The sequence below is a fragment of the Colias croceus genome, chromosome 16, assembly GCF_905220415.1.
Source record: "Colias croceus chromosome 16, ilColCroc2.1".
Classification (NCBI taxonomy): Eukaryota; Metazoa; Arthropoda; class Insecta; order Lepidoptera; family Pieridae; genus Colias; species Colias croceus.
Genome location: NC_059552.1, coordinates 9,548,088 through 9,566,188, shown reverse-complemented (window position 1 = coordinate 9,566,188; position 18,101 = coordinate 9,548,088). Strand labels below are relative to the sequence as shown.

Here is an 18,101-nt window from a genome sequence, read left to right as displayed (position 1 = left end):
TGTAAATACTTGAATTTTTTGCTTGAGCATAAATGACGTAATTCTAATTTAAATGTTATATACATCGAAGAAAAATGTCACAAGCAAAAGTTTTAGGGAAAAAATATCGGTAAATACTGTGTAAGGAGCTACCGAATAAAAATTAACTGTATGCAAAACTGTATAAAGTTAAATTTTGTAACGGAAATATTTTGCATAAGATACTGAAACTTGCTTTGCCCCAAATTTTGCTTTAGGGATGTAAATAATTAGAAGACATCAATATTTATCAAATCAGTCTTTATTTGACGTATTAATAGCACATAACATAAGCATCACAAAATCAAAAACAAAATAAAAAAAAGCATCTCCGACGAATGGCTCTTACATAGCCGAGCTCAAATTAACTTAAAAATAACAAAGGTAATTTTTTTTTTTTTTTTATGTCAGAGCAAGCAAAGGAGCAGGTGGGCCACCTGATGTTAAGTGGTCACCACCGCCCATAAACACTTGTAACACAAGGAGTGTTACAGGTGCTTTGCCGGCCTTTAATGTACAAATAAGCTCTTTTCTTGAAGGCCCCAATGTCGTAGTTGTTCGGGAACACCGCAGGTGGCAGATCGTTCCACAGTTTCACCGTACGCGGAAGGAAGTTACGGGTAAAGCGGACAGTGGTGGAGCGCCAACCATCCAGATGGTGCGGATGGAACTGGTTTTTACGGCGTGTGGTCCGGTGGTGGAACTGTGCGGCTGGTATAAGGTGGAACAATTCCTCAGAGCACTCCCCGTAGTAGATTCTGTACAGTATACAGAGAGACGCAACGTCTCTCCGCACTGACAGTGGATCGAGCCTATCGGAAAGCCTACGGTCATCGACAATTCGAGCTGCTCGACGTTGGATGCGGTCAAGTGGAAGGAGTTGATACTGTGGGGCTCCGGCCCAGAGATGAGAACAGTACTCCATATGCGGTCGCACCTGAGCCTTGTACAGCTGAAGTCGGTGGGCCGGCTTGAAGTACTGTCTCGATCTACTGAGCAAACCAAGTTTTTTCGAGGCTAATTTAGCTTTCGCTTCCAAATGACTGCGGACACTCGAGATTTCAACTCCGAGGATTCCGATTTTCGGCGATATACTAAGGGGAGTACTCTTAAACCGAGGTTCTACGACAAATGGGGTCTTTTTAGCGGTAAACGCGCAAACCTGTGTCTTTAGGGGATTGAACTCGACAAGATTAAGTTCGCCCCACTCCGAGACTTCTTGGAGAGAAGACTCGACTTCAGACACAAGTTAGTTTCGACTCTCATTGAGGCTTTCCTTTGAGGTGTTTGCACGGCCGGGATAAAGAGCATCCCCCGTACTGTCGTCTGCATAGCAATGAATGTTACTGATTTGTAACAAATCATTGATATGCAGAAGGAACAGTGTAGGAGATAGCACGCAGCCTTGTGGGACACCAGCGTTAACATGAAGAGGCTTAGAGGAAGAACCGTCGATGACGACCTTAATGCTCCTCTCTTCCAGGAAGCTGGCAACCCAATCGCATAACCTTGCAGGAAGTCCGAAAGATGGTAATTTCGCTAGAAGTGCCTTGTGCCAGACCCGATCGAAGGCTTTCGCTACATCCAAACTTACAGCCAATGCCTCCCTTTTACTCTCAACCGCCTCCGCCCATCTGTGAGTGAGGTACACCAAAAGATCACCAGTCGAGCGACCACTACGGAAACCGTATTGCCGGTCGCTTAACAACTGGTTCTCCTCCAGATACCTCATGAGCTGGCAGTTAATAATGGATTCCATTATTTTGGAGAGTAAAGAAGTGATGGCGATCGGTCTGTAGTTAGACGGATTTGAGCGATCGGCTTTTTTAGGGATTGGGTGGACAAGAGCAGTGTTCCACGAATTCGGGACAATGCCTTTGGCGTAAGAGAGCCGAAAAAGACGCGTTACAACCGGTGCCAACTCAGGAGCACATGTCCTAAGCACAATAGGGGAGACTCCATCCGGCCCAGTCGACTTATGGATGTCAAGGGAAAAGAGAGCGTTTCGAACGGCACGTTGTGTGAAGCGTATATCCGCCATTGAATGGTTGCACCGCGGGATGGTCGGCGGTGTCATTCCCCTGTCATCAAGTGTCGAGTTCCTAGCAAAGAGAGCGCCCAAGAGTTCGGCTTTCTATTTAGCGGAATGGGCCAGAGAGTCTTCGTCCTTGTGCAAAGGTGGAAAGGATGAACGACAAAAGTTACCTTGGATGGCCTTGGCGAGGGACCAAAACGCCCTTGTTCCCGAAGGAAGTCGCGCTAGTCTATCGCCAAGTGCACCAATATAACTAGATTTTTTAAATAGAATTCAACGTTTTGTAATTTTTATGTATATTTAATTTTGTTCTGTGTAGGTATTTCTCATAGAAAACATTACAAAATTTAAAAAAAAGAACTGCAACTTTAACAAACAAAGTTTTCTTAACATTAATTAAGATTAATGAAATCAGTCTTCTCATCGCGAAGCCGCTTGGGCTCGTAGGTTTGGGGAAACGATACCGATAACCACCATTCCAAACTGTTTTTAAACAGATAAACGACAAATAGGATGAAAACAAATTAGCATAAACGTATTTTTCATTTCTGCTATTTTATCCTAAGCGTCAAAATTTCTTCTGTTTCGGGAGGGAAAAAAAGTATAAGCGACAAACTATTATTAAATATTTGTAGGGACAAATGTAGTATCCGCCATTTAAGTGTTTAAAGACTAACCGGAAAAAAAATGCTAAACACCAAATTAAGTCTCAAAAATGTTGCCTTTCTATATCAAACGACAATTTTGTTTTTTGAAGGCACGAGCGTAAAGTACTAAATGAAATTTAACAAAAAATTACAGCGAAGCAAATTATCTTAAACGAATATTTTTTTTATACTTGCCTTCAGGCAAAATGGTTTAACGTTAAAATATTAAAATTTTACAGGAAGCCCAAAAAGTATAAAGGTTGTTTGTATTGAAATATTTTTGATTAACTACCAAAATGCATTCCACACAAAAAAATCTGTCGTTTAAGACGAAGAAATTTGGCCTTAGTCTTTGATTTTACTACCGCCTAACCGACTTAAAGTTTAACCTAGAGATTTGTGAACTAGACCAAACGACGCAGAAAAAAAAGAGCAATTCAGCGGTATATATAAGTCCGTTCTCCAAAAAATGGCGCTTATCCCTTTTTGGCTGTAAGTCATCGATATTTTTTTCTGAAACACTTTCTATACCTACCTAAACTAGCTAACTACTAGTTATTATTCTTAATTTTATCTGTGACTTATGTTAAGATGTGATTACGAAGATTAGTGTCTTTGCTAGGCTACCATCAAAGACTACTATTGTATACGGGGCTGCCATAACTAAATTATGCAGGTAAAATATTAATAAGTGTGGCGGTAAGTAAAGAGCATTTAAAACTAAAAAAATAAAATACGTGTGGCACTCGAGGACTTCCTCGGTAAAGCATAGCATCGCGTAGCATCGCATCGCTTTGCCGGTTGGGAGTGGGTGAATTTTTACATTCGGTCGCCACGCTCAAAGTCTGAGATAAAAGCTATGCAATAGCTTAAAAATAAACTCTGAAGAGATTTAAAGGTTTTACTAACCTACTAACCTACTAAACCTCAGTGGTTTTTTAATTCACAACTGTACACTAATATGTCTGTAAACCTTTTTTAGTTTCTGATAATAAATAAAAAAAAATCTGCTCGACGTGTGATCGACATCAAAATGAAACGAATACGGTGAAAAATAAAAATTCTGCATACATACAGCAATTTTTCAATTAAAATCCCTATTAATCCGTTCTTTGAAGCCTCTTTGCATCATACGTCAAAGGATCGTTTTTTTTTTGTTTTACGATGAACGATGTTACAAAACTGTATTTTTTCGGGAAAAATTTTTCTTCATAGAAAAGGAAGGTTAGGTAAAACTAAATGTACCTATGCGTTCTATACCTAATCTAATTTGTGAATGCGTTTTTTTTTAAGTTTTTTGATATAAATTATGCAATAGTAACGAAATAATCGCTTATGCACACGATTATACGATTACACCCGGTATACTCTTTGTCATTAAGTAATCTGTGCTATAGGCAGGTAGGTAGGCTGTACATTAATTTACTATTTACTATAAAATAAAATGACATACATGCAAGTTATTCTTTTTTTAATAATTAAAAAAAATATACAATATTATAGGTACAATTCATAACAGTTATAATAAGGTAAGTAACGACTTAATTAATTATTTTGAATTAAGTTTTCATGTTTTACTTGATAATCGTAACTTTTTTAAATTGCATTGGCTTTCTCCATTACCTATACAGGTATTTTGATTTTTTTGGCAATCAGCATAGGTTGGTACTTAATTCAAGTTAGTCTTTGTGAGAAGCCTGGATCTTGGTTGCTGGCTAATTGACTCAACTGAACTGAAATTCATTCCTCAGCATCCATCCGTGGATTACCCGCGGATATTGTGTGAATTTTAGGTTTGTTGTTTAGGTTATGTTATTAAAAACAGTTTTCCTTATATCTAGCTCCATTCCACCAGATTCGGAAGTCCTGCCACACAGTCATTTCATTTACTTTTTGTTCGTTATTCAGCATGTCACAGAGATGGCAAACATCTACTTCATCTGTTTCTTTATACACAAAATAGTTGCGCCATCGAAAGAAGTCGTAGTATCTGAAACATTATATAAATATAATAATACATTATAATAATATATTATATACTATTTATATAAGAATATTTTTATTTTTGAATTTTTGAACGACTATTAAAGGTAATAATAATTACTGAACTGATTTCATAAAATCTTTTTGGAAACAATGTAAAATAGGTTATTTTTTGGAGCCAAATTATTAGTAACTAGCTGCTCTGCGCGGTTTCACCCCTGTGGCTCCTCACCTGTTGGTCTTAACGTGATGATATAATATATAGCCTGCCTTCCTCGATAAATGAGCTATCTAACACCGAAATAATTTTTCAAATCGGACCCGTAGTTCCCGAGATTACCGCGTTCAAACAAATAAACTCTTCAGCTTTATAATATTAGTATAGATAAGTATTTCTCCCTACAAAATCTAAGTTAACAACAGAATGGTAGTGGTTGTGAGTAAATAAGCTAACTCAAACAGGATCCAGTAAGGCAATAAGGGTTATTTTGGTTTTCTGTGTATCCTAAAACAACTAAAGTAAGATTAATGAACATAAGACAATAATTATTAAGCCATCTTATAGTTTGTTAAATATTTTCTTAAATGTTTCGTGATTTAAAATGGGAAAACCAATCCACAGTTGTTCAATGTTCATCCATTTTCCGATGATTAAAGTTTAAAATTGCATTACCTCGCTCTATGTGTCAAGCAGTCTATATAAATAAAATTTCGACTCGTTTTGCGGGATTTTCATTAGATACCTACTCTAAACCACAGCTCTAAACTACCTAATATATTACCTAACAAATTATAAAAATGTACGATAAGACCCTTTTAAAAATACCTACTGTGTGTTTATTGAAATATCACAACGAATTTAACGATTTAAACAAAGTTTTTTATGAAATAATTGTGAAAATGATCTCCATATTTCACAAATAAATTCCAAACTCAAACTCAAACTCAAACATTCATTTATTCAATTAGACTACTATTTAGTAGCACTTTCGAATCGTCATTACATAATTATTTTAACATTTACCACCGATTCGGAAAGCAGTGATCTATGGAGAAGAATCGGCAAGAAACTCCATAGTTGCTCTTTTAAAATCATGTAAATATTACAATATATGAAACTTATATTGGCATTACAAAGTGAAATTAAATAGGCATTAAGACTGTTCTTCACCTGTTTTTATTTGCGATAATGTCACTAATAGCTTTCGCAAGTTTCCTTGGCCCCAGTTCCCTTGCGTTGAGGTAACTGCCTTCCGGTACAAATCTGAAAGAATAGTAAACTAGCTTTAATCACAAATAATATGCACAGTAGAGCCTTCGGTAATAATTTAGCTCTATGTCAAATTTTATTCAGATCGGATCAGCCATTTTTGCGTGAAAGCTGACCAAAATATCCTTAAAACTGAACTTATTATCCAGTCCAGTGGACAGTCCATTTATCAAGGCATCTAAATAGTAAAAAGATACAATTTTGTTCAGCATAAATCTACGACAATTAGAGCGCCAAACCAAGCTGTATAGATGTAGACCGTACGTGTATTTTTTTTACAAAAGTGAGCAAATATTATATTTTAATCCTTATAAGAATATATGAAGTTCTGTGAATTAGCTTGTATAGGTATTATGATATTGTATTGGTAGGAAAATAGGTTAGAAATATATTTTAATAAAACCTACACACGGGAGCGAGGTCACACTCATTCATAAATTGCTTTAAGGTTTGATAGACCCTGCAGTAATTAAAAGAAAATAGGTCTATCTATTACCTTCTATCTACAATAATATATTATACTATGTAGTCTATATTATATACTAGCTGCGCTCCGCGATTTCACCCGCGTGGCTCCGCTTCTGTTGGTGTTAGCGTGATGATATATTATAGCCTATAGCTTTCCTCGATAAATGGGCTATCTTACACTAAAATCATTTTTCAAATCGGACCAGTAGTTCTTGAGATTAGCGCGTTCAAACAAACAAACAAACTCTTCAGCTTTATAATATAAGTAATTTAGTATAGATTATCTATACAATGACTACTCATATTGTATAGATAATCTATAGTCTAGAGATTTCTCTAGACTACTTAACTATTCCAAAAAGAAAGATTTGTTTTTGTTTGTAATAGACATTATACTCGGAAGTTTCTGATCAGTAATTTTGAAAAAGATAGCTAAGTAGCTTAGTTAGCTAAGTAGCTCAGCCTAAGCAAAAGTTAAATAAAAACCACTCTGTAAGTAGGTATATTGTTTCATATTCACTCAATCACTTTTGTATAGGCTTCTTACAATTCCTTTGGGCTTTGTTATAAGACAAGGTTAATACCATGTTAATACAGGCAAAATTGCAGCACCGGACAAAGAGATAGGTCAGGGGAAATTCCTGTAGCAAGCTTCATTGGGTCTTTTCGTAATTTGGACAGAAAGTTAATTGCTTTAGCGAATTGTGTCTAAAATTTTCAAAGCTCGTACATACCTACATCATGAACAATTGCTTAATATACCAAGTATTAGTATCTAGTAGTAAAATAACAATATAAATAAAAAACATATTTTTCACTAATAACTTATTAAGTAGGTACAAAATATATATCTTAAACAAGTCATCTTGTACAGTAAATCTATACTAATATTATAAAGCTGAAGAGTTTGTTTGTTTGTTTGAACGCGCTAATCTCAGGAACTTCTGGTCCGATTTGAAAAATTCTTTCGGTGTTAGATAGCCCATTCATCTAGGAAGGTTATATATATTATCATCACGCTAAGACCAACAGGAGCAGAGCCACGCGGGTGAAACCGCGGAGCGCGGCTAGTATTGTATATTATTTTTATTTTATTTTCTATAGATACACCAGTATAAGAAAGGCCTTAATCCTACCTTTTCCCAAAAATCGTATCAAAAATCAATAATAAATAGCACTAAAATATAGGTAGGTTATAATCTATGCATATTTCAATTTACATAAAATATATTACTTATGTAGGATTTGGTTGCGTTTTTAACCCTTAAATGCATGATGATGTATTAGTACGGGAGCTAGCAACGTTTAAAAAAAAGTCATTTTAGTATAGTTGGGTTTTTGATATACTGTTTCTCTTGCTATTTCGGTTAGAGTCCGGGCTGTCTGGCTGGCCGCAGTGGTTGCGTTTATTAGTGCGCATCTTATCTGCACAGGAAAATATCCCTAATTTAAAGTCATTTTTTAACGCGTAATTTTTAATCTTTTGCCTTTAGATAGATCCATCAGACATAATTTTTTTATTGCAAGACGTTTTTTTCGTTGTAAAATAGGTGCCATACGCAATTTTTATTTCAAAATAACTAAAATGTCATCGAAATAAGTGAAATTACATCAACATGAGTCCGCTTAAAAGGTAAGTAATAACTTTATTATTTATGTTATATTATCCTTTTTTAATACTTATATTGAATAATTAGTAAACTAATATTTTTAATAGATGGTTTCATATTTATTACACTTTTGGGTATAAATATGAATTTGATGATATTTGTATTTTCTAGTGTTTGATTTTACGCGAGTATTATACATTTTGAAATTAAAGACTTGGGAAAATAATACAATGAATAAATCGCGTTTAAAATCCGTTAAAAAGTCTTTAATTTCTTGATGATATTTGGTTTTTATCAAGTTTACATTAACGTCCTATTTGAGGTTCGTTGGGAAAAAGGAGGCGATATGGTAGATTGTTGCAAAAAAAACTGTAAATAGTAAAATGAATATTATATATAGTATAAGTAACACAGTGATTACTTATCCTTCACTGCGACTCATGTTGATGGAATTTCACTTATTTTGATGATATTTTAATTATTTTGAAATAAAAATTGCGTCTGGCACCTATTTAACAACGAAAAACGTGTCTTGCAATAAAAAATGTATGTCTAATGGATCTATCTAAAGGCAAACGATTAAAAATTACGCGTTAAAAAATGACTTTAAATTAAGGATATTTTCCTGTGCAGATAAGATGCGCACTAATAAACGCAACCACTGCGGCCAGCCAGACAGCCCGGACTGTAACCGAAATAGCAAGAGGAACAGCATATCAAAGAACCAACTATACTAAAATGCTCACTTGTCAACGTTGCTACCTCCTAGAATAATATATACATCGGTGTTTTCGTCCTTAAATAATTTCTAAACGGTAACTCAAATACAGTATTTTTTACTTTTAATAGGTGTTAAAAATATTTATCTTAGTTTTTGAACGCAAGCTTTCACAATATGACAGTTCACTTTTTTACTTATCATAAATTGACAGCTTGGTGCCACATTTTCTAATACACACTTTGGCGGTCAAATTGAAATGTTATTTTAGTGGATACTAAATAGTATTATTACGTGATAAAAGTGATTTACGAGAGGATAAAGGTAAGGAGATCCCGTTCCATTTTTTTTTTAGAATACAATCACAGTTTTTGTAAATATCAGCGGCATAATTGTGATGTAGAAATACATCAGTATGCAAAATCGGCAACAAAAATTTTTATTGACGGTATAATATATATTTTATTTTATTTATTTATTTATTTATACTTTATTGTACATATATACCAGACAGAGAAAAGATACAATAATTCAAAACAAAAGAAACTAACACAAAGGCACATATGTACGAAAAGGCGGCCTTATTGCTTTAAAGCAATCTCTTCCAGGCAACCCTGTTGGCACGGAATGTTGAACGTGAACGCGAAGGCACAAAATAAATAACGATAATAGAAATAAATAATACATAGGTACTTAATTATATACTAGTGCTATAAAATGGGTAGTAGGTATAGATAATACATATTTTAAAATATGTATTTTTAAAATTTAAAATATTTTTTATTTTTAAAATATTTTTTATTTTTGACTTATTTGTATACAGATACATAATATATTCATACGAATTTTATGATTTTTTATCCAGAATGTCCCGTAAAGTGGCAGATAAAGACATAGAACAACTTCTGGCAGCTTTAGAAGATGGAAATATTTCTGAGGATGGCTTGGAAGATGAAAGTGAAGATGAAGAAACCTTTTTCGCTAATGCAAGAGAAATTATTCAAGAGTTGGAAGACGAGGATGCAGAGGACCATGAAGATCCTACCTATAGTGATCCACCACTAGTACAAGATTTGCCTGGCCCATCAAGTCAAACTATTATTTCATTACCCATGCAAGAAGGTCATCAACAATATGTAGAGTTTGATAAGAGGAAACTCGTTTGGAAAAAAGACAGTTTGTTGTTTGACGAATCGAAAATAATTCACCAACCAAGCACAACAGACTCTGCTATAACTGAACTTGATACACCATATAAATGTTTTTTGCACTACTTCACACCTGAGTTTCTTCAAAAAATTGTTGATGAAACTAACTTATATGCAGTACAGAAAAACCCTGCAGTATCTTTCAATATTACTGTTGGGGAGTTAAAAAAATTCATAGGTATTCTTTTATTTATGTCAGTGGAGCAATTCCCTAGTGTACGCTCATACTGGCATTCCAAGTTTGGGTACGATCCTGTAAAGAGCGCGATGCCTGTAAATCGGTTTGAGATGATTAGGAGCTACTTACATTTCAACGATAATAATAAACATCTTCCGCGAGACGATTCCGATCACGATCGCCTTCATAAGATTCGGCCGGTGATAGAACAGCTAAATACGACATTTTCATCAGTTGCAATAGACCAACGACTTTCTATTGATGAGCAGATGTGTTCCACTAAAATTGCACATTTCCTCAAGCAATATTTACCAAATAAGCCTCACAAATGGGGCTATAAGCTTTTTGTTCTCTGTAATCTTATGGGATATGCTTACAGATTTGAGATCTATTCTGGACAAGAAGAAAAAAAAGACAAACCAGCCGATGAACCTGATCTAGGAATAACAAATAACGTCGTTATACGTTTGGCGAGAGCTATACCAAGGATGAACAATCATATTGTATTCTTCGATAACTTTTACACGTCCCTGCCTTTGGTAAATTATTTGAATAAACAGGGTATACAATGTGTCGGAACTATTCAGCAAAACAGGCTACCGAATTGTCGACTCCCTGATAAAAAGGAACTTATGAAAACTTCTGTTCCGAGAGGCACATATTATGAACGCGTTGCCCATTCAAATGGAGTAGACTTTTCGGCCACTGTGTGGAAAGATAATAAAGTCGTCACTCTTTTATCGACTTACGTTGGCGCCGAGCCTGTTGGAAAAGTATCAAGATACGACAAGAAAGCTAAACAAAAAATTGAAATCGCTTGTCCCAAAATTGTGCAAGAGTACAATATGCATATGGGAGGAGTCGATCTAATGGACAGCTTTTTAGGACGCTATCGAATTCGAGTAAAGAGCCGGAAATGGTATTTACGCTTATTTTATCATCTACTGGACCTCACTACAATCAACTCATGGGTGCTTATGAAAAAAAATCTAATTGCTAAAGGTGTCACAAAAAAGCAGCTGCCTAATCTTGGGGAGTTTCGTAATTGTTTGGCTGACACACTGTGTAATATAGGTATGTCTGGAGGTAGTAAAAGAGGGCGCCCTAGTACTTCCTCTCTAGAACGCGACCTTCAAATAAAAAGGCAGAAAGGTCCGCAACATCCGCTCCCGTCAAAAGATGTGCGCGTAGATGGATTCGAACATTGGCCTGTATTTGCGAATCGATTACGGTGCAAGATGCCCAATTGTAAGGGCACCACACAATGGTCGTGTACCAAATGTAATGTACCGTTGTGTCTAAATCAGAGAAACAACTGTTTCAAAGATTTTCATTCACTGCAGTAAGCCTAATTCCATAATTAGGCTAATTCTAATTCTAATAGCATAGTACTTAGGCTACATTATTATTATTAACTGTAATGCATAGTGATGTAGATCTACATCAGTAAGTTTTTTTTATAAAAATATACTTTTTGCAAAATAAATATTTTTTTCTTTATTTTTCCCTTTATCTATGTTTAATTACCTACCTGTTTCAATTTATGGTATTTAAAAAGGAAAAATCATGCATTTAAGGGTTAAGATAGTACGGTTATTCTACGAAGTTTTGATGGGTGTCAAAAGTTTTCGCGTAATTTAGTACAAGGGCAAACCTTTTGGGTTAACCTTATTCCTTTTTTATGGTTGCATAATCCTTTTTCTCGATAATAGATGGAATGAAAATCGGCTAAGTGCGAGGGACTCGCGGAACTAAGGGTTCCGTAAAAATAAATTATAAAAGAGCAACTGCAAAAAATTGCTAATATCCAACCCATGATCGTTGCTTTACCTTGATTACCTATTATTTGTTGTTATAGCGCAAACAGGAATACTTTATACCTAAAATTTACAGTCTATATCTGTGCTGTTTACCTACTTATCACGGTCTATGAGATAAAGCGGTGAAAAACGGACGGACAGACAAATAGCGAGGTCTGTTTATAAGGTGCATTTTGCCCTTTGGATACGGATTACGGAACCCAACAAATTGCTAATCAATGATTTAAAAAAACACATAGTCCGATTTGCAAAGAGTGCATACATATATTATGTATATACATATATATATTGTGAAAAGCTTTGTGTCTAAATATCCCTTGCTTGGTATTTTTATACGTAGTTGAGGTATCGTGTTTCAAGGAAATAGAATGCGGCATTCTTTTCAACGTTGTTTTGAAAAACGAAGCGCAAATAGAGGAAGAGAAAGATTTTATGGTTAATTCTTTGGTGTGGTAAATATTGTCAAGAAATTATTAGGTCTGTAAAATTTATTTATCAATTTCTATATTCATTTCATATTAACTGTGCTAAAAAGGTGTACTAATTGACTAAAATGTATTAATTATTATTCCCAGATAACAATAAGATTTTAAACAATGTGCCGTAAGTACCTACTTCAAATAAGTGATATTAATTACTAAACCTAACTTGACGTTTTAACCAAAGGTATTGATTATTGTTATATTAGTTGTTGTATAAAACAAGACTTTCGAGATTCTTAGAGAGTATGTAGACTAGAGGGTACTAGTGTTGTACTAGAGTCAAGGATTCTACCACATAAAGCAAGCTACTCACCTAACTGCCGAAGGGACAATACCGGTTGCACGACAGTCGAGAGTCAGACAAAGAGTCCAATTTAAAAATTGCCGCTGCTTATCAGCTATAAGCATTACAATTAAGGAGCCAATTAAGTGTGCAATAATTCTAAAGCCGGCTACTCACGTGCCTGCCGCAGGGGCAATATTTGAACAATCTCGGATGCACGGCGATCGGACCAATTTCAGTTGTTCTCTAATTGCCCTTGCTTGCCTACACACATCACAATAATTATTAATGATGCAATTCCAATATTTCCCCTGCGGCAGGTATGTGAGTAGCCGGCTTTAACTAAGAATAGAAACGTCAATGACTTAGTAAAATGTCATTTGAAAAACATAAATTACGCCATTTTGGATGCCTTTTACAGATTGCCATTTGTCAGGCAATATTGACATCTTGACTTCACAATATGACGCTGACATGGACTCTGAATTAATCCTATTCTTAGTTGGATCGCATAATACCTACAACATAATATACTTAGATGCCATAGAAATCTAAATAACAAGACACTAGAAGTCGACGCGTGACCTTGTCGCCACTCAGGTGACTTCCAAGCCACCAGTGTGTTCGTCGCTATTCAGTTGCTCTCGAGACGTGCGTGTGTAAACATAGTGTGTTTCATCATTTGTATGGTAGAAATATCTCGGAAATGGGTACTTACTTAGATATTATGCTAAATAACAAATATATTATTTTTTTATGTCTTTCAGCGTGAGTGCCGAGCACACGTTTCAGAAGTGGAACTTCTTTGGCAAGATTCAACGGTATTGCTATGACACCACCTTGAAATTACTCTCAACGCGCCTTAAGAAGTTTCATTTTCTTCTAAAAGATTGGCGCGCGGATGCACTATCGAATGCGTTATCAGATGTTTAAAAAGTTTAATTATTATCAGACTATCAATTTAAAATAAATTATTTCAATATTCTTATATTCAAATGTAATAAATATGTTTCTTCATTAGTCCTCTGTTTGTTATATTTTGAAAGAGTTTTTGTTTCATTGAATGGCGTTAATGATATTGTTATAATTTATACAAAACCATTACTACACACCACAACTTTATAAATTATACCTTTTTGGATTGCCTACCAGTGATTTTAATATTAAATTGCATACCTATCCGTGTAACAGACATCATCACTATATCAGTAGTTGTGCTTGTATAAATTTAACGCGTGTAGAGCACTGTAAATATTTAGGCATTCAAATAGACCATAACCTAAGATGGATACCGCAAGCGAATTATTTAGCAACAAAAATGCGGCGCCTGGTGTATATTTTTAAGTCACTTAATGCTGTGGCCAACAAGAACATCTTGATTCTGGCCTACAAAGCGTTGTGCGAAAGTCTGCTTCGCTACTGCATATGCACTTGGGGTGGTATGGCAAAAACGCATTTAATTCAAGTTGAACGAGCGCAACGCTGTCTCATTAAAGTTGCCTTGAAACTTCCATTTAGATGTCCTACCACTGCAGTTCTCAAAGAAGCACAGGTGCTTAGTGTCCGCAAATTATTTTTCTTAAATATTCTACAGAGATGCCATATCAATACTGTACCCACGCTTCAAGTAACGAATAAACGGATAGATCGATGCCCTGTACCTGCTATTAAAAGTAAATTTGCTAACAAATCATACAGGGTACTAGCTCCTCGTATATACAACAAGTTGAACAATATTAATGCTAAAAAGCTAAATAGGAACGCCTTCAAGAAAACGGTTTTATCATGGCTAGACGACTATGATTACGATGGCATAGAAAATCTCCTTATCTCATAAGTTAAATAAATTATTAATGTAACTCAACTCACCATAATAATACAGATTACACAACATGTTCACTCGTTACCCAAATAATTTAAACACACACTCCCACAAAAACTCAAACACACATCCACCCACACTCACTCATATACATGCACATACACACACACGTACACACACACAAACACACACACACACACACACACACACACAAACACTCACACCACACATTCATTGGGTTGGCTATCCCCCTTTTATTTTTAATTTTTGCCTTTGTATAAATTTTCTTTTTGTTTTAACCTTTATCTAGACCACAATGTATTAAGGGAAGGGACTGGCTTTCTTAACACAGGCTATGCCTAGCAAGAGAGCCAGAGCCTCATAATCAATATTGTATATTTTAAAGGTGAAATAAAGATTTATTTTATTTTATTTATTTTATTTATTATAATTGGTGATTAATATAAAGAACAATGGTTCCCATTAATGCAGTACTATTATTATATTCTGTTATATTATATTCTGTGTTAATGCTTACTTTAAACTGTTCTTCGAAGTTAAATGTAAAATGTTTATTACACAGGTTTATTACATGTTATGAGTATTGTTTCTAAGTGTGAGAATGTATTAAATTCACGATTGCTAAAAGCTGTGTTGATGCAAATGAAGGAATTTAATGCTAATAAAGATCTATGACCTCTATTGACGCATAAAATAGTTTCTTTTCACTCTTAAATAGGTAATACATAGAACACGTTCGGTTTTGAGGTACCATGTCTTTTAGCAGTATTATTACCAGTGTGTGAATGGGATGGCGCTAGACGACCTATATATTATATCATTGTAAGTTGAAGTTTTGTCATCTTGAAAACTAGATTCTAGCATTTGAAAACGAAAAAATAATAATTTTGCCCAGTTTCATCAAACCCTTATATAGTTTTGGCGAGCTGATAGAGCAGGCGTATTTGTAATAGTCGCGGAAGAATTCCAACCAATACCCTCGGTCCCATCATTAAAGCGGCTCAACGGAACACAGTGGGGTTTTATTCGGTAAGAATCCGACATCCGGCTCCTTCCCCGGGGGCCGTGGGTATCTTTGGAAGATTTCCCCACTTAAAAAAAAAGAAAGGCATATTTGTAATAATAGTTCATGTTAATTATTATGAAGTCAATAACAAAGAAAAGTATAGCTATTTCGGTAAGCACTAAGTATAATTTATCGTTCCTTTTCGTTTTCCGGGTGTTTGGAGAGATTAATTTTTAATTTGTATCACTGATTGATTTCAATTCGTTACGAATAAGTATAATTGAAAACAACGAACATTAATAAGCAAGAAGGTGACCACTGACCATACTTTGTCAGTTGTCACATAGAAGAGGTTATTGTTTTGAAGATTCACTATTGGAAATAGAAGGCAGGTTTTTTAAGTTTTCTAAACGCGATGAACAAATCAAGTTCTGTCGCGCCTTCGTACACGTGGATATAGAATTTATTATCTTTATAAAAAAATACTCAAGAGGTCAAAGGATTAATTTTTCTTACGAATATAAAATATTTTACGTCGTTCTCTATAAAGAAGGCTTTGGCATCATTATTATTTTTTATTAAAAATTGTACAAAAATGATATGATTTCAAAAGAGTAGCCTACCTAATTATGTACTTTTTTTGCCGGGCTCTTTCTATAATAAAATTGCTTTCCGAACGAGCTTGATAAAAATATTAATGAACTGAAAAGAGAAAAATAAGTACCTACGTACACAACACAATTTAAATAAGATGTTTAAGTAAATAAAAAAAAATGTTTAAGGTTATATTAAGTACCTACCTATTATAGTTTACTAGTGTTAACCTAATCTGCCTCCAATTAAATACCTTAAACACGATATCAATGACCCCTGCACCCTAAGTTTTATAAGCTTCCTAATCTTCCTTATTATGAGGTGATTTACATAAACTACAATCTATTAGGTATTACCTCGTGTAGTTCGCGGCACCAAAAACAATGGGCACTGCGTAATTGTTCAAAGCAGTCAACAGTTTCTCAGTCACGTAGTCCTCTGAGAAGGAATTCTCGAACGACAAATAAAAATGGTATTTGTCCTCAATCATCTTGAAGCACGAACGCTCGTCACTGCGGGGACAGCTCAATTTCCCACAACTACCATAAACATCAACTGATAATCCATATCTATTCAGCTCATCATCCAAATCAGACACAAAATTCTCTCTACCACTCTTCGTAGAGCAATGGGACACGAACCAAGCCACCGCTTTCGTTTTGCTCGACAATTTGGTCTTCAATTCATCACTAATTTCTTGCATACGCTCCGGCCACTCCATCCCAATATTCGGCCCAACTATCGTCCCATTCAAATCGAATATCGTTATGTAACCCCATCGGAAATCCGAATCCAATTTGTACGTCCACGTCCAATTAAAGAATCCATCTAAGTTTTCGTCGCACGCCGGAAAATTATCCGGAGATTCCATAGCGCCGAATATATACTTCTGTTTCGGGGACCTTTGTGCCGGCATTTGGAACGGCCACAGGTTTATCACATCTCTACCGTTGAAAACGATAGCGTCGAATTCCCTTTGATCGAGGAAATAGTTTTTATCATCTGTGACATAACAGTTTTTGTGCTTGCATTTGTTTTTTATAAAGGCAGCGTTGCCCTCGCTCAGGTAATCGAAAGGGGCGCTGAACCGGCGCGTCCATTGGAGAATATATTTAAAATCCCTGTGATTTGTGAATGAAAGTATTTCTTTCCGCTTAGCTCTAATGTCATACAGCTTAGTGTTGTATAGACTTAGAAGCGACCAAGCGTAGATAAGTATCAGAAATATGAGTATCCTTGAAAAGCTTCTAATTGGCCAGGTCAATATTTTTAACATCGTTTCAAAGGTAATTCTCACCGAGGGAACGCGTCATATTATTTCATGTTCACATTATTTATGAATGTTAATCACTTTAATGTATTTTTAGAAGCACGACACGCGTTTTATTATTAACATTTTGGCGTCAAGGCGTCGGTGCGCGCGCGCATTCAATGGTAAACTGTTATCGCCTACATTACATGTTACGGTTAAACTGATGTCATGGGTGTTTTGTTTATTCAAGAGGAGGGAAAACAAACGTCTCGATAACAAAGCGGTAGTATTTTAAATATTTTTGCGTATAACTTGTGACACATTTGCCATCGATCTTGCTTAGTAAGTAAGGATACAATATAATAGGCTTTACCGTTTAGCAAAAATAGGACTAAATTTTGCGCCTGTTTGAAATGGATAAACCCAAAAGGTATTGAAGCCATTTTGAAGAAATACCAAAATAGAGGTAGAGCAAATATTTCTTTACTTATTTGATAGAAAAAGTAGGTAATAAATATGTATGTAGAATTTCCGAGAAAGATCTATACATGACGATATTTATCAATAAACATAATCAGCCACTTTAACCGTAACATACTTTACATTAACAGGAAATTTACAATCACAAGGAAAAAAATATATTGATAATTCCAACGTTCTACTAATTATGAAAATTACTAGAACGT

At 35.1% G+C, this 18,101-nt stretch overlaps 1 protein-coding gene across 1 annotated transcript; it reads right to left on the bottom strand.

Annotated features, from left to right (window-relative positions):
- Positions 1 to 4,154: 4,154 nt before the first annotated feature.
- LOC123698479 (alpha-(1,3)-fucosyltransferase C-like) lies at positions 4,155 to 17,592 on the bottom strand. The gene is made up of 3 exons (XM_045645123.1): positions 16,520 to 17,592; positions 5,855 to 5,947; positions 4,155 to 4,690 (listed from the first exon to the last, which is right to left on the bottom strand). Exons 1-3 carry the CDS (start codon positions 17,437 to 17,439, stop codon positions 4,516 to 4,518), a joined length of 1,188 nt encoding a protein of 395 aa, XP_045501079.1. The 5' UTR covers positions 17,440 to 17,592; the 3' UTR covers positions 4,155 to 4,515.
- Between the last annotated feature and the right edge of the window lie 509 nt (positions 17,593 to 18,101).